Here is a 26531-nt window from a genome sequence, read left to right as displayed (position 1 = left end):
TGAGACCGCCCCTCCCGCTTCCTCTGTGAACTCGGCTCGGCCATCTCCGCCAAACAACCAAGGCTGCACATTTGCGCTGCTATCCAAGTGACAACAGCATTTCATTCTGTATACCTGCATGACAAAATATGATTGTTCTAGCCCCACATTTACTGCCAGGTAGGATATGTCAGCAGGATGTTAATAGACGCCTAATGAGAAAACTAGGGCGCAATAAAAATGACTTCTCACAGCACTGTCATACGCAGGGCTCATTAATTAAAATGCTACTGGCCGGGCAATAAAATGCTGGGATATTTTGACTTCCGGGTTCTCCTTTTCTGTTCCAATCCATTAAAGAACATTTTAAACCACTTATGGAATTTTAGATTTTCGTTATACCATGTGTGCGAACTACAGCACAGTGAACTCTGTATATTTTTTTTATATGAGGGTGTAGCACGTGAAAGGCGCCTCCACTCTATGCCGTACACTCTGCTAAGTGCGTGTTGTGGGCAGTCAGCTGACACCTTCAATTCACGAGGGCATGCCAAACCCTAGAAGGAACTCAGAGGGCCCTGCTACATTTTAGTGTACAGTTCAGCCTTTTTAACAAGGGACCCACCTTTTTTTTTTTTTGCCTTAAATGAGATTATAGTATCAGTCAGCCAGCCATTAACCCCTATATTTCTTTGAAAAAAAAAACAATATCAAGGGAATGGTGAAAGGGCAACGTTTTTAGTACAACCTACAAATCGTCTTTAGTTACCCACACTGTCCCCATTTCACAGTCACTTGTTTGTTTGATGTTTTACACTGTTTTTTTAAACATCGATCTATAAAATCAGAGTGCAGACATTTTTAGTATCGATCTGATACCAGTGCCGATATTTTGAACTTTGGCATCATGATTAATGACATAAATAATCATCAGTTTGCCCTAATGACCACTAGAACGCTGATTTTCACTTTCCAGAATAATTCATTAGCACAATAAGACACCTTTCAGCTATCTTGTACTTTGAAGCTGGGTTTTTTTTTTTGGAGAACCAGAATGTATATTTGGCTCTTTTTAACGCACTTCAGGTCAAATTCTGTTGTTTAAATGTGCTATATAAATTAAATAGACATTACTTTTCCCACAATATGTGCTACCTGTTTATTCTTTGCCTCTCTGAAAGAACTGTGACAGTGGGCTCTCTCTCTGTGCTGAGGGTTTACATCATACTGTCAGTTTCATGTCTCTGTCACTCTCCACTGGCTTTCGGTTTGGTGTAGATACTGGTTTAAAATCTGGTTTCTTACTTTTATGGCCTTATGAGGTGAGCCCCCCACTTATATCGCAAATCTACTCCCTGTTCTCCAAACTGGATCCTTAGGTCCACAGACAGAGGTCTTCCGGTGATTCCACATACCCATCTGAAAACTAAGGAAGGCTGTGCATTCTAAACCTTAGCGCCAAAACTGTGGAACCACTTACCTCTCTCTCTTTCCACCCATGACTCTACAGCATCCTTTAAAAAAAGAGAAAACAAAAAAGAAAAATAATGGTTTTGTGTTGTTTCACTTGATTTAGCTATGTTCACTTTGTCCTTGTTTTTAATGCCTCTCTAAAGCATTTTGTGACTGTTTTTTGCCTTAAAAAGTGCTGTGTAAATAATCTTTACTTACTATGTCTCAAACGATGTGGAAATCTGAAGTGTACGGTAAAAGGAGTTTCCAGTTTCGCTGAAGTTAGGACGTAGAATTCCCACAGAAGTCTAAACCAAGCTTCAACAGGAGTATTGATCCTATCTTGCTAGCTTCAGTTCAATACCAGCACCAGCGTTGGTATCTTTACTATCGATATTTGGATCCGCCCACCCCTACACATCACCACATGCACACATCACCAACTGAATCATTAAATACCCATTTATTCAGCTTCACTTTCCGCACTCCTACACAGAATACAATCTGGTCTACGAAAACATCAGCACATGACAGTGAACATTTGGACATTTTGGTCAAAACAAATAACAAAGATGCCAAACGTAATACCCGAGCAGCTTGCCTGCATATGTTTTAGCATCTGTGCTCTTTACTCGTCTCATCCTCAACAGCTGTGTCAAGTAACCAGCCAGTCAGGCTTATACTCAGCAGTTTATGCAGCCGTTCATAAGGAAAATATCTAAAACAACAACCAAAAAAAACAGAACTCTTAGAACTCAAGACAAACCACCTATAGTAGAAAATAAGTGACATTAGAATGACATGGAGAAAAATAATCCAATCTGAGGGGAAAACAAAACTAAACAAAAACAGAGGAAAGTGCTAGTTATTTTCTGTTGTGTGTTGCATTAGCAGATTTGCAAGTCACATAAATCAACCATCAACAACAACCTGGGCCACTCCTCCAGCCCAATCTTAGAGTCCCACTAAGGATATTGCAGAATGGGAGCAGCACAGCCAAGTGTCTCTCGTCTCTCTGAAGCTCTGTGTCATCTGGACCTTGTGTCCAGGAGAGTGGACGGAGGGAAAGATGGGCACCAGAGGAGAGTCGGGTGGCTGAGGGGCTGTAGTCCTGTGCTACGGGGCCAGCTGCACGCTTGCTGTGAAAAAAGCATGACGGTGACAGCGGTACCCCTTCAGGCAACATAGTGGTACTGGTTAGGAGTCTCCTTGTCACGTTCCATGTAGTCTCTATCTATGAGCGACTCGATCCGCTTCTTCAGATCACCCGGCTGTGGAGAGTAAGGAGAGTCAGATGAGCTTTAGGTGCATGGGGAAATAAAATTAATTAATTAATTAATTTTAAAAAGCCCCAAAACAGGCTTAATCTCAATCACCTTGACAGGGAACTTCAGCTGGTTGTAGAGCTCCGATACCAGCAAGTTGTGACTGAGGGTCTTCCTCATCTTCATGATGCGCACCACTGCTGCATCGATCTGATACTGTCTGTCCTGAAACACGCGCTCTGTGGTGCTCACCTGCTCCTCTACCTGTAGGGAAAACAAATAAGTGTGATGAGCAAAAACAGAACAAAAAAAACAACAACTAGTGAACGAAAAAAACAACCAAAGACCAAGACGTTATTTTTACCGTTTCCTTCATTTGGATCTGGTTGATCTTGATGCGGAACAGTTTATGTTTAAAATCATTGTTGAAGTTGAAACGGTCTCCGTCCTCCACGTCTTTCCCTCGAGGGTTCTTGTTGAGGACGCGTGCCTTTCCGCAGGCCAGAGACTGCAGCGTGCGCCTGAGCTCTCCCTCCTCTGTGAGGGATAAGAGAGCAGCCATGTGATACAGCAGGTACCCCTCCCCAAACAGAACAGTTAAACTGTATAAAGACACACGTTACCTATGCCAGTGGCAGCCCGAATCTCCTCCATGCTGAACTCTTCTCCCTCATTAAACATGAGCAGTACCAGCGTCTGGAACAAGGAGACCTGCAGTTCCTTCTTACCCTGCAGTACAAAGTAGTCATTTTAAATCCAGGTGCAGTCCAGATGTTTTCTTAGCCCAGTGTATCCACCTTCTCCATGCTTCATTATCTCTTACAAGGCTCTTACCTCTTTAAACTCTGCCTTCAGTACAGCATGGCCCAGTGTGGGCTGCCACTGCAGCTTCCTCCCACTGTGCTTACCCAGATAGAACAGCTTGAACACCTCCTGGAGTTTTACCATCTACCAGAACATAAAAATATTATTTGTATCAACACTGTCTTGGATCGGATCAGCTGATTTGTTTTGTTTCATGCAGTGGTCAAGTGTATTGGTGTGCCAGACCTAAATGCAGAGCTGCTTACCTCTGTGGGAAGGTGCACCTCCATGGGTGTGTATGAAGGCCAGTAGCCCATAGTGAGGATGTTCACAGTAAGTTCTATGTTGCTTGGCTCACTCTGGTTCTGCATATACTGAGTTAAAAAAGAACAATTGTTTTACAATGATGCATTAAAAAAAAAGCATTTAGAGACACAAATAAAGTAGAGTGTGTCTACAAAGCTCAACAATATCTATTTTTCAGGAGCTTGGGGGAAAAAAAAGTGACTGGACTTCTCATACGAGAAGCTTCTTCATATATCTAGTTTTGTTTATGTGCATGAAAACTTCAGGTACCTGTTTGAACTGGATCATGATGTCTTTGGACAGCTCCATGTCTTTAAACATCCCCTCAAGTTTACTGGTAAACGCCGCACCGCATTCTGCAGGAAGTCAAGACCATGAATATTACAGATGGCTGCTTCTCACACTACCACATTACCACAGACACCCATGAGAGTCTATATTAGGATTAATAACTTCATATTAGAACTTCATTTAGAGCTGCTGCTGCTATATTACTGCAACATAAAGATCCTCTCTGCGGTTAAAGCAGCACCAATCAAATTTCAGAATATACTACATGCACAGGATAAGGTCAACCAAAAGGCCAGTTTCCTCATCTAACTGCTCTAAAACATCAAGCATATATCTATAAGTGAGGCATGCATGTTGATTAACAGCAACATGCTGACTGTGAGGTGTGAAACATTTCCCATCTGCCTTAAAAAACAGCTACTCTGCTGACTCAGCATACAAGAGCAACAGACAATTGTTCAGGGTTTCCAGTATAAACAGGATATCTGGATCACGGAAATCCAGTTCAAGATTTCCTTTTCTGTAGGACAGTCATTGTTTTTAAAATCTAATCAAAAGTTAAACTGTCATCAGACAATCACTGATGTTGTCATTTTTATTTTTTTTAACTGCATTCTGCTAAAGCCTGCTGGAGTCTGACTGGTTAACAGAACTTGGACTACAAGTGGACTCTCATCTGTTTATAGACTATATAAGATATCGGACTAGAGACTTACCGTGTTTGAGCTTGGACAGCATGGACTTCTCAGCATCAACAGAGGCACTCTTGCCAACCAGCAGGCGTTTGGCCAAGTCCTTCTTATAAAAAGCTTCAAACACATCTTTTCCTGGATGTACAAAACAGATCAAGAGGCGTCAGACGGAAACAAACTTCCTATTCACTAGTAAGACTAACTGGGTGAAAAGCAAACAGTGACATATTCATTAAATATAACTAACCGTGTATGAAGCGGAAGATTATCATTATCTTATCCAGTATTCTCTCCAGCTCCTCCTCCGTAGCCTCCTTGTTCCCAGCTCTTAACTTAGAATCCACATATTTAGCTGCATGGAAAGCACAAAAGCGGTTATCACATGCTGGAACTAATGAAAACCGCATTAAAATGAGCTGTGTAAATTCATTTAAGTGCACAAAGGTAGTGTTTTATACTTCTAAAACTCTTAAAAATCTAAATTACTGAAACAAATTGATCATTACATGACCTGGCCTACCGATAAGCTCTGCAGGCTTGTTGGGCCTCTTGTTGATGAAAGTTTCAAAAGCCTCCTTCATGGCATTGATGAAGCTCTCATTGCGTGCAAAGCAGCTCTGTGCCACGTTGTCCATCTTGTCTTTGAAGTCCAGCAGGTCTTGTACCATGTCTTTGTCTTTCTCTGGAGTGCATACAATCTCTCCTCCAAAGGACTGAAACCAAATACAGTGTACATACACACGTCTTAGACACAAAAAGACCAGGACACATTTATTTTGACAGTAATGATTTGTGTTGATGTTTACAAATGTGTTGGGTCTTGTGTGTACCTTGATGTAATCCCTCCAGAACTGCAGCAGTGTGGGAAGTCCTCCCTTCACTTTGCTGAAGAGCTGGTAGAGGAGGGTGAGTTCAGTCACACGATTCTCATCCAGCAGAGTGCTTAGACCTGGCACAAACATGCTACACATGAGTGCATTTTACATACTGAAAATGTTTAATTACGTGCATAAAAACAGGATACAGCTCTACAAGCAGTACAGCTCAAATAAAAAAGAAAAAGCACTAAAAAAGTTGCTAAAGGAAAAAAAAAGAAAAAAAGAAAAGAATACTCATGTGTACCAGTTTAACAGAAACCCAACACTACGTCTGTTTGTTTGTGGTTGTTTGCAAAACCTTTCACACTGACATACCCTTTTGCAGTATTGCAGTCATATGTTCTCCTAACAGCTGTTTCTCAACACAGCTAATGAGAGGTTTCCTGTGAAACAAAGAAAACAATATAAGACAAACAAATTGTACACAAAGTTCTGTGGTTGCAAAGCAAAGTTGCTGTTCTTCAGAACATCTGTTACCACACCTATAACAAGCAAAAACTATATAATAAATAAATATTTTGCCAATTATTCCTTCAGGATCGTCTCCTTGTGAATCCATTCACCACTTCCAGCATGACTGCTGTTTTTTTAAATGGCTCTGTGGGAATCCAGTTCGGTCCATATGCAGATGCACTTTTGTGATGCACACTGGATTCCCTCCCCCATAGCGTCAAAAGATCCTTCAGCTTAAATTGCAATTTGAAGAGGAGGATGAAGTCAAAAGGAAACAAATTTAGCTGGTGCTCAGTAGTGGTGTGTTCGTGGGGCTAAAAAAATTCAAGTTATGTGCACCAAATATAATCAGTAAGTCCTGCACAACCCTGTGGACAATGGAAAAATAAGGAGCAAGCACCTCATACGGGCTTGCAGACTGTGGACTGTTTTACTGAAACATGCTGTTTGATGTCTGAGTTGTGGTCAGAGTTCTCATCCACAGTGATGATCCTTTACATCAATTTGCATTTTGTGCAAGTTAGAGCTGCACAGTTAAACTGCAAATGCATAGCTGCACGTGGTCAGAAGGGAACTTCCAGGGTGCAATTGAGACGATCATAAAAAAGTAAACCAACCAAAACATGTAGATTTTTTTTATTTAAATAGAATCAAAAGAAGAACTTTCTGATTGCATGGGTAGTTGTGGAAGAAAAAATAGTGTAGTAGTGTCAAAGTTTGTGATGGCAATCTTCTATAACAGTGCTTGTTGACACTTTAAGGCACCACTGGCCTTCTGACTCAAAACTAAACCCCCATTTAGCAGTTTCTATATCACTATATGGTAATGAATCGTTTTTAAATGTTCTTTCTGAATGTTGCATGAGAGCTGTTTTAAATGGTGAGTAGGCAATTTTACCTTCCTTAAGCTCCAGCAACCCTTGAAAATGATAAGCTGGTATAGCTGATGGTTGGATGTCTCAGTGATATGCCATAATATAATAAAAATCCAAATAAATAAATAAGTAAATAAATAAACATTACTGAGTGCTCTGATCGAGGTAGCTCATGATTCGATCATTTTCCTCCTCCAACCGACGAGCCACGTGGTGCAGGTACTCAGGTACCTGAACACACACAAACACACACACTCAGCACTACTGATGACAATCACATGACACACACACCCACTGGTGGTCTCACTCACGTCTCTCTCCTGCATCAGACGCTGTCCCTCTGCTGCATACAGACGATTGGTCTCAGTCAAAAATCTCTCCTCAAAGGAGTCTTTGTAAACCTAACAAGAGTTGAGAGTCATGATGGAGAAATACTGGCATGCACTCTAAGCACCCACGTGACAAGGGGCGATTGTGTACCTGCAGGTCTGACAGCATGCCAAGAAGACTCCTAAGCAGACTCCGGTCCACGGTCTCTCCATTCCGCTCCAGTTCAATCTGCTCCAAAATGCCTTCCACTGCTCGCTTTTGAACAGCACTGTCGCTCACGATGTGGGTGCGAAACAGCTCCAAACCGGTGTCCCTGCAGCGAATACATAACATCAGCTTTCTGGGAACACCTTTACAGACACAGTGACTTGAATTAACTATAATTTTACCAGATGGAAGGGAGTAGAGAGTTCTGCAGCACATAGGTACGATCCAGGAAGAGAAAGATGCTCCGGATCATTATCTACAGAGAATCATTAGATTAGCATTCTTACAGTCCACTAAGGTTTGAGCAGAGCAGATTAAAATGCATATCTATCAAACATCACACTCACAGTTTGCCTACAGTGGTCCTGCCAGCAGCGATTCATTCGCTTCAGGAAGGAAAGGTTGTCCAAAGACTCTGTGAGGTCCAAGTTAAAGAAAATCTTTTACTGAGGCATCAAACCCCAGCTCTGAATTATATTACAGTACCTCTAATGAGATAGATAAACATGCTTTGTCATTATAACTTCCTCTTAATACTTAAAAGAACAAACTTCAAAAAGCTGCCCAACCGTTGTTAATAAATGTGATTATTAAATTCAATCAAATCTGTAAATGCAAAGACCTACAGTGTAGGTGCCAAACCACACATTTACATATTTAGCATCGCTTGACGTCTGCCAGCAGACTCCAGATATCATTGAAAGAGTAAAGCTACCAATAAATTCCAAGCAAAATCCACCTTGAGGTCCCAACTGCAGATTTATAAACAAGGTGGAGCACTGCTTATCTTATCTGTGTGCAGCAGATCTCAAACAAATTGCTACTCACTATATAAGCAATACCCAACTCTTGTCTGCACGCAGATGAACAACATCTGGAAACTAGTGTCCAGTTACAGATTTTCCCCTCATCGAACTGAATTAATTTAGATGTTTATCTCTTATAGTGGATATAACATATACTGACAGGATTTCACTCCACAGTTAGCTGAGAATTATTTTGGTTTCTAGTAAAGAAGATATCAGACAGATCCTACCTGCTTCAATATTTCAGCACATAGCTTGCCTGACATGCCTGTGCACATAAAAAAGGATATTCTCTAAACTGGTGGATCTGGGCCTGCACGTGATCTTCACAGACTTGCCGAAGCTGCTTGTACAGAGTCGGTGAGACTTTATACGAGCACAGGTTCTCCACCGCCTTCAAGTGCAGCAGAAACAAAGAAAACACAGGAGACAATCGTTTTTATGTGACAGGACAGACAGGTGATTTGGAGAATAATAACAGTGACTTTAACACTATTAGTGAAACACAAACATGGATTTATGTGAAAATGTGGTGAAAGCCTTTGAGATGCATAACAGTTTAAAAGCAAACAAACACATCAGCAGACGTCCTGTACGTGATGCAACATGCACAAAACAAATGACAAGTCTTCACAAGTTTATTTTAATCCTCGGCTGTTTTTCAACTTCAGACTCATTTAATATTCCGTGGCTTTATGGTGTTAGAAATGTCGAGACTGCAAAGCATTTGAGCTTGACATGCTCAGTTGTTCTGTACCAACATGTTTTTAAGGCACGGCAGTGCAACACATTACTCAGGGTGTGAAGAAAATAAGTCTAACTCTAGTTTGGTAATTAAAAAGACAAACAGCAAACCTGATAGAGCTCCTCCAGGTTATACTTGATGGAGGTGCTGTTCTGGATTGCACCCACCGCATCTCGCAGCTTCAGCCACGTGTCCTCGGTGTAGTTCTCTGCTAGTTTTGGCCTATCTGTTTACAAAAACACAACAAGACTCACTTATAGGACTAAAATATGACCATATTAGGATGTGGGCAGCACATCCTAGTATCATTTCCACTTGTAGAGCATTTGTTTATTACAAATGCTCTACAAGTGGAAATGATAAAACCTGATGAATAAATCTTCAATGACATTTTCAAAGTTTTCTGTCATATGTTGAAGGTAAGGAAAGCAAGTTTTGATACAGCTCCACAATAGCTTTACTGTATTTACGAAGCCATCAACACTGGGATGACTGACAATAACCTACAGAGGGAGTACCTCCACACACTTTGGACTCTCAGCTATGTTGGCAAATAAACATTCATCCAGCTGGAAATCAAACAAAGCCAATTTACTGGTCTCTCTGACTCAATCGTTTATTGACATTTATTTATTTGCCGATCTTTTTCCACACACGAAAAATTTTTCATTTCTAAAAAGTCCAAAGTAAATGGTTAATTGTAAAGTGAAGTGTTGTAACTTCTCAATATTAACATCAACCTTGATTTAAAACAAGTAAACCTCTTATTTAAGTTTTTTTCCCCCCTTTGTGGTGTGAATTAATGGACTGACAGAACAGCAGTATCTTTCAGACGATCAGTTCGTTCAATGATTAGTTATGTCAGATATAAAACCTCGTGCTTTTACTTTATACAACAGGTGCTGGGATTTAGGAGTGGCCCAAAACTCCATGGCTGGTGGATTTGGCACAAACAGATATGCAGCATAATGGAAAATGCATATCAGTCTATCAGGAGCAAGCCCTGGGTAAAGGTGACATGTGAGTGCTTGAGCAGGGAAGGAAGGGCAGCAACTTTTTTTGTTTGTTTATCTTTTTACAGGCATTATCTGAAAGCAACATCCTCTGTTGTGCTAGGGTATCTCTGTGTAACTGCTGCTGTTAGGTTAGGTAACGCATTAGAAGAGGCTCAGTGACAGTACCTTTGAAATTTTTGATCACTAGTTTCTTTGACGTGCCGGTTTTGCCTGAGGCCACAGCGGAGGTCCTGGCCATCCCGTTGGCACTGTGCTCCGTTATAGAGAAGCTGGCCCTCTTGTCCTGTCGGGTGTCCTCTGCCATTATCAGATTAGCGCTTTGGCTTATCGCTGTATGGTTCAAGTGTTTTGCTAACTTACTGACGGGCTGTTTACTCGCTGTCAGCGGGGCAGCCTCTATATTAAGCTACTTGTCTTTGGTTGACAGCACAGGCACTCGCAGCCTATTTAAAACACATTCACGGGAAAAAAATGACTTAACGCGAGGTTAACTAATCCGAAAACATAACTACCTCCTGCTAAGTAAACACACTGCTAGCTAACAGTATGTTATCTGAACCTGCAGCACACTTTAGCAAACACTTTTCGTCTTCTCCTCAGCGCTGTAGCTTCACAAGCTAGTCCATATCCCCATCGGCTACTTACAAGCCTCCACGAGTTTAACTGTTGTATTTTGCGACAGTACACTAACACATAAACGCGACATCGTTAGCGCTGACATAAAAATCCCAAATTACTGCTGGCTTTCTTTAACATGAAGCTAGCTAGCACAACAAAATGGCTTTTCTCAGACGGTTCAGTTGGACAGGTGCATCTTGGGTGAAAACCGGTCGGGTTGCGTTCAGGAACATATGGTGCATTTTAATGTCAGAATAAATTGGTCAAATATTTTGGTCTGAGATACTGTGTAGTTAACTTAAAAATCAGTAACAATAAATCAGTTTGCCATCAAAAGGAAAACAACTTTTTTTTTTGCATTAGTCATTAAATTAAGAAGCTTTAGTCATAATAAGAACTCTACGGAGGTAAAATTGAGGCGTTCTCTGGAGAGAAGAGGAATGAAAGTCAGTGGAAGCATGACAGAATGAATGAGAAGGAGATAGGTGTAACAGTGAGGAGCAGACGTAGTGAATCTGGATGAGTTTAAATGCAACAGCAGCTCTTACTAATGCTACTGAGTACACGTTTACTGTTATGGCATGCATTTTCTTGCACACATGCTGCTAGGACCAGTTTAGAGACACTTAATCACCTCTGATATTTGTTTGGCTCTTGTCATTGTAACGCACTTGTCAGCTATGAGCATCACCAGAGATAAAGATCAATATTACTTGTTAATTACTGAAATATACTGAAATATTTGTGTTTAGTTTAAATGTCTGTGAAGGTTCTCAGTCACCCAGGTCATAGTAGTCTAAGGAGCTTGGAAGTCCAGACGCTTTTCTTTCCAAGCTCCTTAGACTGTTTAGTTTAAATATTTTATATGTAAAGAGGTAAACAATGAATAGTGCTGATGCACCTGCCTCACAATAACGCTGCTCCAGGTGGTTTCTTAGCAGTGGCTACTGTTGAAAAACTCGTAACAACGGTGAACGCACCACTATATCACCTGCAGCCAGCAGGGGTTCAATGCAAATGGGCGGCGTTTCATATTGGGTAAGCAGGAACTCTCTGGCTGCCATTCAGCTTGTATTATCCGGCTGTCGGTGCGGCAACGACCCCCAGCAGCATGGCATTGTTGACGTTTAGGTGTGAGTTCATGTCCTGGTTTTCGGAGTACTGAGGCTTTTCTGCTTGTAGTGACTCCGGCCTGCCGTCCCGAGCGCCGCCTGCATTGATAGGTAGGTCTGCTGGCTACGCCAACTGCTCCGGGAGGAACTGGGCAGGGTGTGGGCGCACAGAGCATCATGTCAGTGAAGGGGAGATTGACTGAAAAATAGGTTGATTTTCCTTGGGCGGACACTCCGTGAGGGTTGTAGCCTTGCAGCTTTAACCACACTGGAAATGTAGCCTAGCTTTAAATTAGCTTGATAGCGTTAGCATAGCAAGAGAACAGTGTGTAGAAGCTAACTTTAGCCGAAAGAGCTCAGCTACGTGGTACTGAAACAACCTATCCGATTTAAAACTGGCCACGACTTCCTGACATGACTCATATCCTAATGATGAATCTCTCACCTTCACACAGTCACTGTCAACAGTGATTTTTTTTTTCGCTGCTGCCTCTGGGTTTGGGAAGCTAGCTAGTGCTAACACCATTAGCTCCTACTGTTTGAGCGTGAGGGTGTGAGGAAAGCAATCTCTAATGGGTCAAATATAAATGGGTAAACTATACGATAAAGTGTTACTATAGTAGTGTAACAGGACACTCAATAAAACTGAGCTGTTGATATAAAGACGCATATCTGCTTTGTTAATCTTTTTGTGTCAGAGCACATAACCTTTCATGCAACCCAAGTCCTAAGTCTCATGCCTTTAAATGTAAACACCAGCAATCCTCAGCTGTACTGTCAAGGAGAGATTTTCAAGAAATGTCAATCTCCTTATCTTAAAGAGAAAACGTCTTAAACAGTATCTTACTTCTGCTCTTTATCAGGCTCTCGGTTGTAGGAACAACAGGTAGGCATAGAAGCCCAAACCTTCCTTTTCTTTACCTCCTTCAGCTCACCTGGCAGGGAGGCATTAAAGTGTTGAGATGTAAACCCTCCAGTGTATCCTGGGTCTGCCCTGGGGTCTCCTCCTTGTAGGACATGCCTACAAAGCCTCATCTAGAAGATTTTTAGGAGGCATCCTAATTAGATGTCCAGCACATTAACTGACTTCTTTCTATAAGGAGGAGTGGCTCTACTTCCAGCATTCCTCCTAAACGACCAAGCTCCTCACCCTCTAAGGGAAAGCGCAACCACCCATCAAAGGAAGCTTGTTTCTACCACTTGTATCCAATATCGTTCTTTTAATCACTACCCAGAGCTTATGGATGTGGGAGGGCGTGGGAATCGACCTTTCAAATCGACAGCTTTAAAGTGCCTTACACTCACAGCCTCACACATGTAAAACTTCACATACATGTATAGTTTTATGAATAAATGATATGCTGAGTATATCCAGAGACTTAATGATTCATCACAGGGAAATGTTGTACAGTCTGCTTTCCACATTGATTATTTGAATTTGTCTGCAGCTTTGCTGATGCAAACTTATTTTGTACCTCCTGTAGATGCCTTGGCCAAGATGAGCGTGAAGGCTTTTGAGCTAGTCCCCGCTGTGGAGCGAGATCTCCTCATGGGCGACAAAGCTCGCATCAACATTGAGTGCATTGAATGCTGTGGAAAGCACTTGTACGTGGGCACCAATGACTGCTTCATCCACCACTTTCTGCTGGCTGAGGTCGCCTCCTCTAAAGGGAAGCCCGGTTACTTGGCTCAGAAGTTGCTGCACAAATACCTTGGCCTCAAGAAACCTGTTGCTGAGCTGCGGGCTGCTTCTGCTCTGGAGCGTCTCATAGTGCTCTGTGAAGGGATAGTGTTCCTCATTGACATGGTGACGCTGGAAACGGTGCCCTTGGCAGGTGGAGGTGGAGCCAAGATCAGGGGTGTGGCATCATTTTGTGTTAATGAGAACCCGGTGAACGCCGATCCGTTCTGTGTCGAAATGGGCGTGCTATCCTCCAAACGGCGGTTGGTCCAGATTTACATGGTGTACGAGGACAGAGTGCAGCTGGTGAAAGAGTTGACCACGCCCGAGCAGCCCTGTGCTGTCAGTCTCGACGGTTACTTCTTGTGCCTGGCTCTTACCACACAGTATATGATCCTGAACTACAACACGGGAGCCTCCCAAGACCTCTTCCCTTACAACAGCGAGGAGAGGACACCCATTGTGAAGAGAATTGGCAGGGAGGAGTTTCTCTTAGCAGCACCTGGTGGTCTGGGTAAGTCAGAACAAAAACAGAGTCCCTGCAGTGAATACTTGGAATTTTAAGATGATATCTCAATGGGTGACAAATTAAAAGAAATTCCAACACAAGGGGCCTTAGTAAGACCAGATCAGCTGTTCGAGTGTGTTTTTTCTGAGAAGAAATACATTGTGCAGGATGTATTGTATTAAATGTTTAAATAAAGTCTGTTTGAAGCTGCAAAAGTTGTGACTCTGTAGTTTAACAGACTTATTATTTCACATCCAGATGCAAATTTAGTCTTCATGCAAATTTGATATGAGGTCAAAAAGCACAAATAGTTGCTGTGTTTTGGATTAATGATTGTAAAACAGAATTTTTCTGAATCAAGATTACGGATCCTTTTTTGGATGAAAGAAAGACTAAAGCTTAAAAAAGCATAAGCATAATCTACTCTAGAGCAGATTTGTCCTGCAGCACAAGTTTCCATAGTAATCTGTTTCTTTTAATTGAACCTTCTTGAATTAAAGGTGAATTTACCAGGATAAATCCAAATCCTGCTTTGTAGTACAGAGGATTGTACATTAAACATTCTCATCTTCATGAAATAGTTTGAGAAGGACAGTGAGAGGCATTGTCATGTTTGAGGGGTCCACTCCCATTGGCATAGAAATGTTTCATCACAGGACGAAGTTCATCAGCTTTGTGTTGCTTTTAATTTCTCTCTCTAAACCATGTAAAGCACTTTGCTCCCCACAGCGTAACGCAGCCACCAGCTCCCTTCACTGCAGAGCTCCGGGTTCAGCCTTTCTTTTATTTGTCACACATCTGTGTAAAAATACATTTCAGGCATTTTTTTGCAGGCTAACATCTCAAAATAAAGAGCTTATTGTTTTGCTCACTATCTCTTAAATGTTGTGATTCTCCAAACTTATTTTTGGGGCTGTTTAAGGGAACATATGCATTTCCTTTTTAAAATTAAAGTACTGTTTTAATTGGTGGTGTCTGAAGGATCAAATTGTGTTCTGTAACTTTGACAGCATGTGTGCATCTGCTTGTTTATTAATAAGAATCACCTTGGGTTTTTTATTATTGGTCAGCTCTAAAAAGCTGAGGGGGAATGGTTGTCACCCTGCTGGGAAGGCAGGCAGGCAACTTGGACACTTAAGTTTGCGAATGTGATAACTCGAGAATGAAGCGATGTAGGAGTTTAAAACATAGGTGTCTACTAGGAGGCTTAAAGGGGTATACTGTAAAGATTGGTATCGATCTAATACCAAGTAAACACAGCACCATTGTTGCCCATAACGATATGTTTAATCAATACAGGGGAGAGCAATATGTTATGATTTGTGAGATGAATCACTGTTCATTTCAAATTCTGAAAAAAATTTCATGACTACTAAATCACTGCGAGTTACTTTACATAATTAGTTAATAGAACAAAACGCACACACTTCAGCTTTTTGTGTATTTTAAAAACTGTTTTTTTTTTTTTTTTTTATGGAGACCTGGAATGTAAAGGTGCCACTCTAAAAGCACTTTGGGTCACTTTCTGTTTGTTAAATGTGCTACAGACAAAATTAAATTCTATTGCATTAATATTGATCCAATACCGATACCAATGCTCGTATCGATATCTGGATCGGCTCACCCACGTATACTTCACATGTCCATGTTGATCATTAAAACTGCTTTTCCACATCCCATCTCCAGGAATGTTTGCCAATGCAGAGGGGGTATCTCAGCGAGCTCCAGTCAGGTGGTCAGAGAGCGTGATTGGTGCCGCTGTGTGTTTTCCATACGTGGTGGCGTTGGACGAGAGCTTCATCACCATCCACAGCATGTTGGACCAACAACTTAAACAGACCCTTTCATTCAGGGATGGCCATATTTTGCAAAATTTTGAAGGTATGTTCGCATAATGCTTGTTTCTAATGTCTACCAAAAGGTATCACAAATGGGAATTACTATTTAAGTAAATAGCATTTTAATTTCCTTAAGGATTAGGTTTAACTAACAGGTACTTTTTTGATGCAAAGAGCTCCTGAAAAGTGCGTTTGAAAAACAGGAAAGGATTAATAAATGGTATGGGGATGGAAATAGTTATTGCTTTGGCTGACTGGACTGTGTAACCAAAACTGTTCATCAGAAAGCGTCTGGATGGCGCTGTGCACTCAGGTCTCAACTCTTAATGGGATCTGAAGCACTATCGACCATTTCTTGCTACAGAGGATTTTACAGTTCTGTGTTAAAATGAAACTTTTATTCTGCTTGGCTTTAGAATAAAAGCATTGAAGTAATATGAAGTCATTTTTGAGCTTCAAGTGCAAAACGACACTCATATGTGCTTGAAAGTGAACTTGAAGCTCTGAGCTAAAGCTCTCTGAAGCTTTCTGTGCGGTATATATTATCCCTGGTTTGGCTGCAATCATCAGGTGCATGCAAAGCTTTCGATTTATGGAGCTGTTGTGAGGAAAAATCAGTCTGACCACTCAGTGCTCTGTGTTTGGGTTTTTTTTTTTTTTTGTTTTTTTTTTTTGTGTGTGTGTAGGGAAGGTCATTCTGGCTTCTACTAAGGCCGTATACGTCTTAGTACCTCTGCCGCTAGAAAGACAGATTCAAGACTTGCTGGCCAATCACAGAGTGGAGGAGGCGCTCATTCTCACAGAGGGAGCGCAGAGAAATATTCCCAAAGACAAGTTCCAGGTAACAACATGTTTAAGAAGATGATATGTTGGCCACACAGTGCACCTGTTGTCACTATTAGAAAATCTTAATATGATAATTCTGCTTCCTAAACTAATCTTGCTGAGTTACATTAAAGACAATATTTTTCACAACTACAAACTCGATTCACTTCTAAATTGTCACTTTCTACTTCTGCAGAATTTGCACAAACGAATCCTCCAGCAGGCCGGATTCATACAGTTTGGCCAGCTTCAGTTTCTGGAAGCGAAAGAACACTTCCGGTAAGAGTCTGGGTCAGTGCTGGTTAACCCTCAAGTCATCAGGCAGTTTTATTGACATTTATGAGAATGTCTGGAATATATTTTATAAAAGAATCATTCTTAATGGCTCCAGTTTTTGTTTTTTCTTTTTTTAATGCGATCAGGTCCATAAGATGGATATAATTTTTTGGAGGGGACACGTGCTTTCCACTTTTGTCTCTGAATACATCTGCAGTGGACTTTAGATCATAGAATGGAGATGTGATTTTAAGTGTAGAATTTCAGCTTTAATTGAAAGACTTTAATATTGTAATATCACTTACGAACATACAGCGGGGTTACTCAGTTCCTTGAATGTTAAAGTGCTGTGATTAGTCTAGCAAGAAGTACATGACTTACCATAACTTAGTTTATCTCTAATCCTCAAAATCTTCTACAGCACAGCCACATTTTGTACATTTTATCGGACTCTTTTGTTGTCTGTGTCTGCAGTGAGCTCATCTTTTCAGTCTACTTTGAAAGTTCTGACAAATGCCAGTTAGAGATGTTGAGTTTTTATGACCTTACTCTAATTTATTTGATCTTTCAGGAAGGGTCAGCTGGATGTGCGGGAGCTGATATCTCTCTGCCCGTTACTGCTACCAGCTTCCTCTTCATTCACGCGGTGCCACCCTCCTCTCCACGAATTTGCAGATCTCAATCATCTGGCACAGGGTGACCAGGAGAAAGTGTTGCGATGCAAGAAGTTCCTCATAAGTTATTTAGGAGAGGTAACTGGATTCAGACCTTAAAAAAAAATTGTACACAGTTTTGTCACTTGTCTTGTGTTAATGGTTTTCATTATCTGTACGTGCAGGTACGAAGCACAGAGGTGGTGAACGGCTGTAGAGAGGATGTGGACACTGCACTGTTAAAGCTGTATGCCGAACAGGACCACGAGAGCCTTTTAGACCTCCTGGCTTCAGACAATGCCTGCGTGCTAGCAGACAGTGTCCCATGGCTGGAGAAATATCACAAGTTTGTATACTCTTACGATCTAATCTTTTATGTTAACATGATTAAAAACTCAGAAACTGGTCCAACACAGAGAGACTTTATGATCTCCAAAATGTTGTTAATTGTAGCTTCATTGATAAACATGCACAATGACCTAAAAGCTTTGGTTTCTAGTGTGTGTGTGTGCGTGCCCGTGTGAGCGCATGGTTTGACTGTTGTATACATGGTGATTAAAGTAAATTAGTCCGACTTCCTTCATATGAAATCAGGCTTAAAATTCTGTAATTGGCAGCAAAAATAACACTTGGGAATGACTGGGAAACATTAGAACTTTAATTATTACAGCTACAAAATTCACTAGAGGGACGGACTGAGATGGGTCTTCATTGGGTAAATGCTCTTCCTTCCTCCCACACTGTTAATTAACACCCTGGTAAAGCTTTAATACTATGTCCAGTTTAGGAAGGCAATTTAATTGCTTTATACAGAAAATGTAATCCTCCAGGGCGGCTTTGGCTTCATTCAGCTCTTTTCTGTCTTTAAGATATTTTGCGCTGGGACTGCTCTATCATTATAATGGTCAGGATTCAGCAGCACTTCAGGTATGTTTGCCAATTTTTATTTTTATTTTTTTCTCTTAGTGATTTATGACTGAAGAATCTGCACTAATACGATGTTTATGAATTGAACCCTTCATCTTTCTGATAGTTGTGGATTCGTGTGGCAGATGGGGAGCTGCAAGACCCTACTAGATCTGATCTTTTTGAGTACATTGTGGACTTTCTCTGCACCTCCTCTAATGTGGACCTTGTATGGAAGTATGCAGACTGGGCCCTACGGAAGGATCCCATCGTAGGTTACCAAAAATGTAACGCTGCCGCAGAATTATTAATACCGGTCTCACTTGGAAGTTTTTGAGTTGACTTTCTGTCACTAGCCAATGCTTGCACAGTATTTCCTAGTCCTAGTGTTTGAGTGTACTTATTCTGTTGCAGTACAATGTCTTAAAGAGCTTAGAGCTTTGCTTCTCTGCAGACAGTGTGCATCACTTCCAGTCATTTTGCAAAAGCTAAAGTAGTAACCTAATCTCTTTTCTTGCCAATAGATAGGTGTCCACATCTTCACTAAGAGGCATACCAGTAAAGACCAGCCGGAATTGAACTCTGATGATGTCATAACTTACCTGGGAAAGCACAGCCAGGCGCTTCTGCTCTACTTGGAGAACCTGGTGCTGGAGAAAAGGGTGCAGGTACAAAAACATAAGCTGTGATAGCTTATAGACAGTGTTCAGGTCTCAGGCTGCACTCCCACAGAATGTTTAAGTATGAGGAGACGTGAAGGCGTGATATTCAGCTGTAGGTTGTTCATATTTTGGCAGCACAAATGCACAGCCTCTGCAGTTGCATGAGCGGGGGATTCAGAAAAATAGGAAGTGTAAACATTGCTTTCTGTCACATTTAAGGTTAAATAAAACCCAACCTTTCCTGCAAGGTGGCAAAGGCATCACCAGAAATTGTCCCTCCAGTATAAATGTTCCCTGAATCTGACATGAAAATGTGAACACTTGACTAAATGTGAAAGCATTTTAGTGAAGCGGCTCACATGAGACATGGTAGCTTCGGTGGTTAGCTCTGTCTCCCCGACTTCCCCTTCTAGTCCTGAGCTGTCAGAATTAAGTTGCTTCTAAAGGGTGTGCACATCCTTAATTTGGAGCTTAAGTATAAGTACTTTTATAAATGCTTGGATGAATATTTTCATGAGTTCTTGAAGCCTGAAGTCTATAAATGTTTTCACATCTGCGAACTGCTGCACATGCACACAACTGAACACTTGCTGCTGCTCAGTGAAACCACAGTCTGACCTGTGGGCTGCAGACATGCTTCACTCTTGTAGTTTGGGAATAAGATCCTTAAAGTGATCCTGAAAGTAGGTCCCACGATGCCCCTTTTTCATTTTTCTAGCTAACATTAGATTCTAGAAACTTGCTTACCTATAGTATTGAATCACAGTGCAGTTTGGAATCATTGTAAATGGTTATTTTGGACAACTCTCATCGTGGATTTATTTTTAGGTTTCCATCTACAGACGTGCATCTTTAAAAGCTTATTTAATTTGAACTGTTTTCATGTTTGTGGATGCAGAAGGAGAAGTTCCACACACATCTGGCTGTGTTGTACTTGGAGAGAGTGTTATCTTTGATGTCACAGTCTCCAAAAGATGAGGAACAGCTGACCAAAGCTAGGGAAAGGCTTCAAGCCCTGCTCAGGGAGTCCGACCTATACCGTGTACAGTTTCTTTTAGGTGAGAAAAATATCTGTTTGTTTGTCTCTAACAGGCGTTTCTTTTTTCTTGTGGAATTACATTGTAACGTCTCTTTAAAGATTTTGAACAAGATTTAATTGATGCGCTCTAACGAGGTCTTGCTTTTCATTTAATTGTGCATCTGGAGATCATTTTGGAGATTTCATAATGTTTTGTGTTCTTGTGCTCTGTTCAGCTAAAATGGAGAACCGTGAAGAACTGCTGCTAGAGCGTGCAACACTACATGGAAAACTAGAGGAGCATGACAAAGCACTGCACATTCTGGTGCACCAGCTCAGAGACTTCCCGTCCGCCGAGGCCTTCTGCTTATGGGCCTCTTCTAGTAGAGATTCGGCGTACCGACAGCAGCTCTTTCACCTGCTGCTGGGGGTGTATTTGGATGGGAGCCCTCCTGGGCAATCGGGAGACAGCGGAGAGCTGGAGATGGCGGCAGTGGACCTCCTAAATCGGCACGGGGAGGTGTTTGACGCGGTCCGTGTCCTGCGAATGCTGCCAGAAGGCTGGTCACTTCAGCTGCTGCGTCCCTTTCTGGGTCGAGCCATCAGGGCCAGCATGCACACCTGCCGCACGTCCAGGATCGCTTTAGGGCTCGCACACTCTGAAAACCTTCAACTGCTGCACGATAGGGTAAGAAACGCATTATAGTATTAAGCTAGATAAGTATATAAATAACTGCTCTAGTCTTATGCTTAACGAAACACTTTCATTTTTAATTTTCTGGTTTCACGATCAAATAAACGGGTAAACAGCCATGAAAACAGTTATTAACAAAACACCTTAAAACTCCTTTCCCTGTTATTTTTTTTTTTCTCGTCCAGTTGAAAGAGTGTAAGAAACCCGTCTTTGTGTCTGAAAAGAAGGGATGCCACCTGTGCCACAATACCTTCAGCGAGCCCAGCGTGGTGTGTCTGCCCGGTGGAGTGCCTGTCCACACCCACTGTGTCGCCCAGAGAGTAAGAGACTCTCCCACAAAGAGACAGTTGACTAATAGCAGTAAACACACGTGAGACTTAACCCTTTTTAAGAAACCTCATGGTTTGTGATGAGAGGCACCAAACTACAGCAGGATGCGCTGAGATTTTCAATGGCTGAGGGGGGATGACAAAAGGCACAGAGCCTCAGTTCCCCTAGTGGGCTCTGCAGCTGTGGAGTTAAGACACACAAAGAAGGCTGGGCGACTGTGTGGGGGACTCGAGCGCCGCAGTTGTACTGCACTTTCAGACTTACAGTTTGATTTCTGTTCCATTCTGTGGCCGTCCTGTCTTTGTTTTTTCTTTCTTTTTCTTTTTTTTAATCCTAAATTCAAGAAACTGCTTGAACTACAGAACATAATATTTGAATCTCATTGCATATATTTCTGAAGCATGAACAGTCTTACACTTTTGGGTCTAATCGGCTCCATATGGGTATTGTATTAATACTGTTCTAACCTGTCTTAACTCGCACATTACAGAGTTGGGTTGTAATGTGAATACTACAAAGGCTCATCAGTACTGATGGAAAAAGTCTGTTTGTTTTTTTTGTTGTTTTTTTGTACGTCTTTGACTCTTTGTTCTGGTCTCAAAGCTGCTTTCCCTCCACCCACAGTGATGTTGTATTAGTTGGTAACTGACAGGCAACAATTTGATCCAAACCCACTAAATGATTGTCATACCAAGGTTTAAACAAATAAACACCAACCTTCTGTGGAGCAGCAACAACATAAAATGTCAAAATAACAATGCTTCACGTATGAATAAGTGTAATTGGACATTTATTATACTATACACATCACATTGACCTTCTACAAGTTGCACAAATGAGATGAATCCTTAATGATGTGACAGTTAATCTTACAGCGTAACTGAAATGAACCTGCATACATTTTGTCTGGTTTCAAGGAACAAATAAATAAAATTTCCATTGCCCCAAGCATGCATGCATACATTTTGTTTGTTTTAACAGGCCACTCATACTGTTAGATATCCTAATGTATGCATGTATGCAATACTGAGCAAAACATTTAAGTTGAAGTATAGGCTATTTGTTTAAAATTTGTGTACAGGATCAATCATGTAGAACAACAGGCCACAAACTACAACTCTCTCCATTGAAAGTGCAAAGTGCACCCTCCTCATTTCTGTGATTCAAAGAGCCTGTAAAATTCTCAGCTTTCTCAGTTTTGGATTTGTATTTAATGCAACAAGTGTTAAAGAAAACTGCCCGCAGTGAACGTGATAACAAAGATTGTGAGACTTCATAAAAATGGCAGTGTGTCCAAGAGCATCAGTAGTATGCAATGACATTTAAGGTGAAACACTTAAAGCGTTAGACTGAGGAAAAAAATGAACCGTGCACAAAATAAACTGATGGGTAAGTGGGTGAAAGATCCTGCATGAAGTCAACTAACAGTGTCTTTTCTTCACACACCTGTGACATCGTAACAGGAAAAGTAGTCAAGTTAGTTATGGCATCATAGTCTTTGGTCTATGAGAATGAGGTGGATATGCAAAGTATTTGAAAATATAACAAGAAAAGAATATTACACTTATGTTTGGAGCCTGTCTTTGCAAGTTGCCTAACCTGTTTGAATTTTTTAAAGATCAGATACCCCACACTAATACGTTCTTTTTAAAAAGATCATTATTTCACTGAGGTTTTGTTGTGTATTCATTTGAATCCTTTCAGCAAAACACATTTCAGAGGAAAATGTGTGTGCGGGATGTGTATAAAGATGTTTTCATCAGAAATTAAATTAGGTTTGACTCTCCAGAAATTAATTGTTCCAAACAGATAAAGTAAATTAAAAATTTCAATTTCAGAAAGAATCTGGCAAGAATGCAGTGTGATAACTGTAATTTGTCTCTATTAATATGCAGGGGTAAATTACTTTTGGCAGCCTTTTCATATTTCAACACAAGAGCTTCATCTCCCTGTGACTGTTTCTAAAGACACCAGAAGATGGCAGTAATGTGTCTGAAACCAGAACGCCAGCTGACACCACAACCTCTACAGTTCAATGTTCTTGGCACATGCTCCAGTTTCGAGTTTCAATAAATTCAGCCTGGTTGTTTTTGCATAATTAGGTTCACAGGCAAACAAATAAAGAGCATCACTCATGTCTTTATGTTGAAAAATAAAAGAACCACACATTCGTGAAAATCACTTTAAGGTCCTTTACCACGGCTCCACTTACTACCCTGGGTATGCTTTAAATAACAGGTGGGGTAGCTGTGGAATAAAGTAACTGTGTTTTAAATGTGTTTAATCTCACTTTCAAATTATACAACCTCAGTCTGACAGTCACTATAACTGCATGATTCAAAGATTTTTGGGAAAACAAAAACTTGTACTTACAGCTGCTGTATCAGACTCGCTGCCACAGTGTGCAGGTTCAGTGAGGAACAATGATTTTTTTTCCTGCATTCATAATGAAACGACCAACTAACTAATGCATGATGCTGCACTGCGCTTGTTCCCCTAAAACATCTTTCTCCTCTAAACGTTTCACAAGTGTGACAAAACAAAGTGTTTAATCATCGGGCGCTGTCACACCTCAGATCATATGCTGTTGCTTAACACATCTTCATAACTCATAGCAGGTGGATGTCATGTTTGTGAAGAGAAGAATCGGGCATGTTCATAAATATCTTTAGAAGGTGAGGCTTCTAAACAGAGGAATGAAGGAAACCCCAAAGTAAACATGACTGTGTCCGTGTGCTGCCCACAGAATATACTCAGTTTAAATCATTGTTGATCTCCATGTTTTTTAGGGGAAAACTTTCATGAATTCAAAGTTGTCCAATCTACTAAAACCTGTGTCTCTGAATGCTGTGGTGGTATTGATGTTAGCTACCTGCTGCCTATTTCTACATGTAAAGAACTTTGTGCATTCATGGGCTAACTCGGAAGGCTGAGCTTTGTGGATGCATTGGGTTTCACTCCACAGCTTCTTCTGTCTGACGAATTTAGTCATAGCTTGCTTAAAACTCCTCGCCATGACTTCAAAGAATGATGATAAAAGTATTCAGGAGAGCTGTGTGAAAGCATCCTGTCGTATTTTACATAAATATATATCTATACCTCTGTATATACTGCATTTGTATCCCTTTGCTGCTTCCTCCATCAGTGCCAGTGTGGATGGAAAAAGGGCCAACCTGGTTTAATAAACATGAAACTGCATCAGCTCACAAGTAATTCCAACATGCATTTTAGCATGATTAGCAGGATTACTGTTTTTTTCTTTTTTCCCCCTCACTTCTTGGGAATTAAAGTTTTTCTGTGGATTAAAGAGTAATAAAAATGATTTTTTTAAGCAGCTGTTTTGTTGGATGTCAGTTAACCTCTTGAGTGTGAAGTTAAAGCATACATTTTAGCAGCAAAAACTCATTGTCTTACACTCTAACTCAGGGGTGTCAAACTCAAATACACAGTGGGCCAAAATTCAAAACTGGATCAAAGTCGTGGGCTAACATTAATATTCATTGAAAAAAATCTTCCTCCAAATATAACAAGGAATCTTTTCTTATGGACTCAAACAAGTTTTGCTGAAAAACTGAATATGGAACAAGCAAAGCTTAATACTAAACAATATATATAACTTATATAAACGTATATACAACTTAATATTGCACACATGCAAAATCAAAATTCCAATTAAATAACACATCAGTAGAATTCATTTCTTAAATAAAAATTGTATTTGCAGCCTTCTGAATTAAATTTTATCATTTTATCATTTATCAAATTTTCATCATATTCTCCCACCTATCCAGAAAGCTCCTGTTTTCTGCCTTTCTTTTTGCTATTTTGGTATAGGTAGCATGGCAGTATTTGCATGGTTGCTATGACTATGGTCAACAGAGGAGAGGGTGCTGTCGTGACTGACGCGCCAAAACACCAACAGAGCATTCTGGGAATTGTAGTATTAGCAGTACATGCACTGTATAATACCGGCAGGCTAGCTCTAATAGTAATTTTGTATGGCTTCACGGGCCAAATGTAATTAGGCTGCAGGCCAAATTTGACACCTATGCTCTAACTGCTAACTGTGGTGGCAGCAGGCTTATGGTAGTGTTGATGCGACGAGACTGACTCCTTACCTGTCTCTGCGCACAAATCCCCAATCCCACCAAAAAACACAGAATTTTTTTTTTTCAAACATGCAAATGGTGCCAATAATAATGTCTTCATGTCAATCCTGACAATTCTGGAGATGAGAACTAAGATTAAAAGAAGCTGATTATAATAAAGACGCATGGATTTTGAGAGCATTTATGATTCAAACTGATAACTTTTCTCATGTCTTCTTTTTTTCTTTTGTAGTTTTGTTGAAGACACGGTAACAAATATTTCAGACGTTCAAGATGAAATTGGCAGATAAGAGACTCCTCGCTGCGTGAAGAGACGGCGATGCAGTTGGAAGCCTGTTGTGACTGCAGTTTTGATGATCCTGATCACTGACTGTTTTCACTCAGATCAATAAACAGCTGAGTCTGAGTGCACAACTGCAGTGTATGGCAGAGGAGACATTCACTGTGCAGAGCAACACGAAGCAATTGGAACTGGAAAACAACCAACCAAAGGAAAACTGTGTTTCCATCTTGTTCTCCAGCAAACCCATCCTACCTCTGGAGATCCTGACGCACTAATCCCGACTTGCTCGTGCTGCCTTACTTGCTGGCAGCATTCTTCACGCTGCTTCTTTCTGTACTCAGAATTAATGAAGTGGCAGATGTTATAAGGAGTGCCCAGCCAAGGTCAGGCATTAAATTTAAGAAATTGAATTTGATTTTAGCAATATTAGGCAAATGAAAGATAATGTTTAGTATGCACATCGAAAGATATATTCTGGTCAGAAATTACTCCCAGGTGTTACTGGAGACCAAGGTAATGCCATTCAGAGTATGTTTGTGATTAGACACCATATTTCTAAGATTTTTAGGGCTGAGCACAATGACCTCAGTTTTATTATCGGAATTTAGAAGTAGGGAATTACAGTTCATCCATGCTTTTGTCTTTAAGGCATGGCTGTAATTTAATTAATTTATTTGATTAAGCTGGCTTCATGGATAAATAAAGCTGGGTATCATCTGCATAGCATTGTAAGTTTATGGTGTATCTGTATTAATATGACCTTATCACTGACCAGTCTTCACTGTGCAGGGCATGGTGAAGGAGAGTACACACTTACGAGCCAGAGGCAACAGAGTCACCATTGGATGCCTGTTGAGCTGAATAATGCCATTGCCACTGGGACAGTGACATGCCAGGACAGGACTGTGTTCCCAGTTTG

General features: G+C 40.9%; 2 protein-coding genes across 2 annotated transcripts; one reads left to right on the top strand and one right to left on the bottom strand.

Annotated features, from left to right (window-relative positions):
- Nucleotides 1-1879: 1879 nt before the first annotated feature.
- On the bottom strand, nucleotides 1880-10897 carry cul4a (cullin 4A). The gene is made up of 20 exons (XM_063474082.1): nucleotides 10265-10897; nucleotides 9194-9309; nucleotides 8629-8732; nucleotides 7880-7949; nucleotides 7715-7788; nucleotides 7476-7638; nucleotides 7307-7396; nucleotides 7144-7226; nucleotides 5983-6050; nucleotides 5620-5738; nucleotides 5310-5502; nucleotides 5037-5141; nucleotides 4814-4924; nucleotides 4077-4162; nucleotides 3767-3874; nucleotides 3531-3644; nucleotides 3320-3425; nucleotides 3061-3233; nucleotides 2808-2960; nucleotides 1880-2702 (listed from the first exon to the last, which is right to left on the bottom strand). Exons 1-20 carry the CDS (start codon nucleotides 10401-10403, stop codon nucleotides 2607-2609), a joined length of 2271 nt encoding a protein of 756 aa, XP_063330152.1. The 5' UTR covers nucleotides 10404-10897; the 3' UTR covers nucleotides 1880-2606.
- An 807-nt stretch (nucleotides 10898-11704) lies between these two features.
- On the top strand, nucleotides 11705-24554 carry tgfbrap1 (transforming growth factor, beta receptor associated protein 1). The gene is made up of 13 exons (XM_063474071.1): nucleotides 11705-11940; nucleotides 13314-14024; nucleotides 15705-15899; nucleotides 16543-16697; nucleotides 16878-16960; nucleotides 17529-17709; nucleotides 17796-17956; nucleotides 18480-18537; nucleotides 18644-18787; nucleotides 19041-19184; nucleotides 20077-20236; nucleotides 20433-20884; nucleotides 21076-24554. Exons 2-13 carry the CDS (start codon nucleotides 13328-13330, stop codon nucleotides 21262-21264), a joined length of 2619 nt encoding a protein of 872 aa, XP_063330141.1. The 5' UTR covers nucleotides 11705-11940; nucleotides 13314-13327; the 3' UTR covers nucleotides 21265-24554.
- The last annotated feature ends 1977 nt before the right edge of the window (nucleotides 24555-26531 follow it).

This window comes from Pelmatolapia mariae, linkage group LG1 (genome assembly GCF_036321145.2).
Source record: "Pelmatolapia mariae isolate MD_Pm_ZW linkage group LG1, Pm_UMD_F_2, whole genome shotgun sequence".
NCBI classification, from domain to species: domain Eukaryota; kingdom Metazoa; phylum Chordata; class Actinopteri; order Cichliformes; family Cichlidae; genus Pelmatolapia; species Pelmatolapia mariae.
Note: the sequence above shows the minus strand (reverse complement) of the source record. Positions and strands in the feature narration are given on the sequence as shown.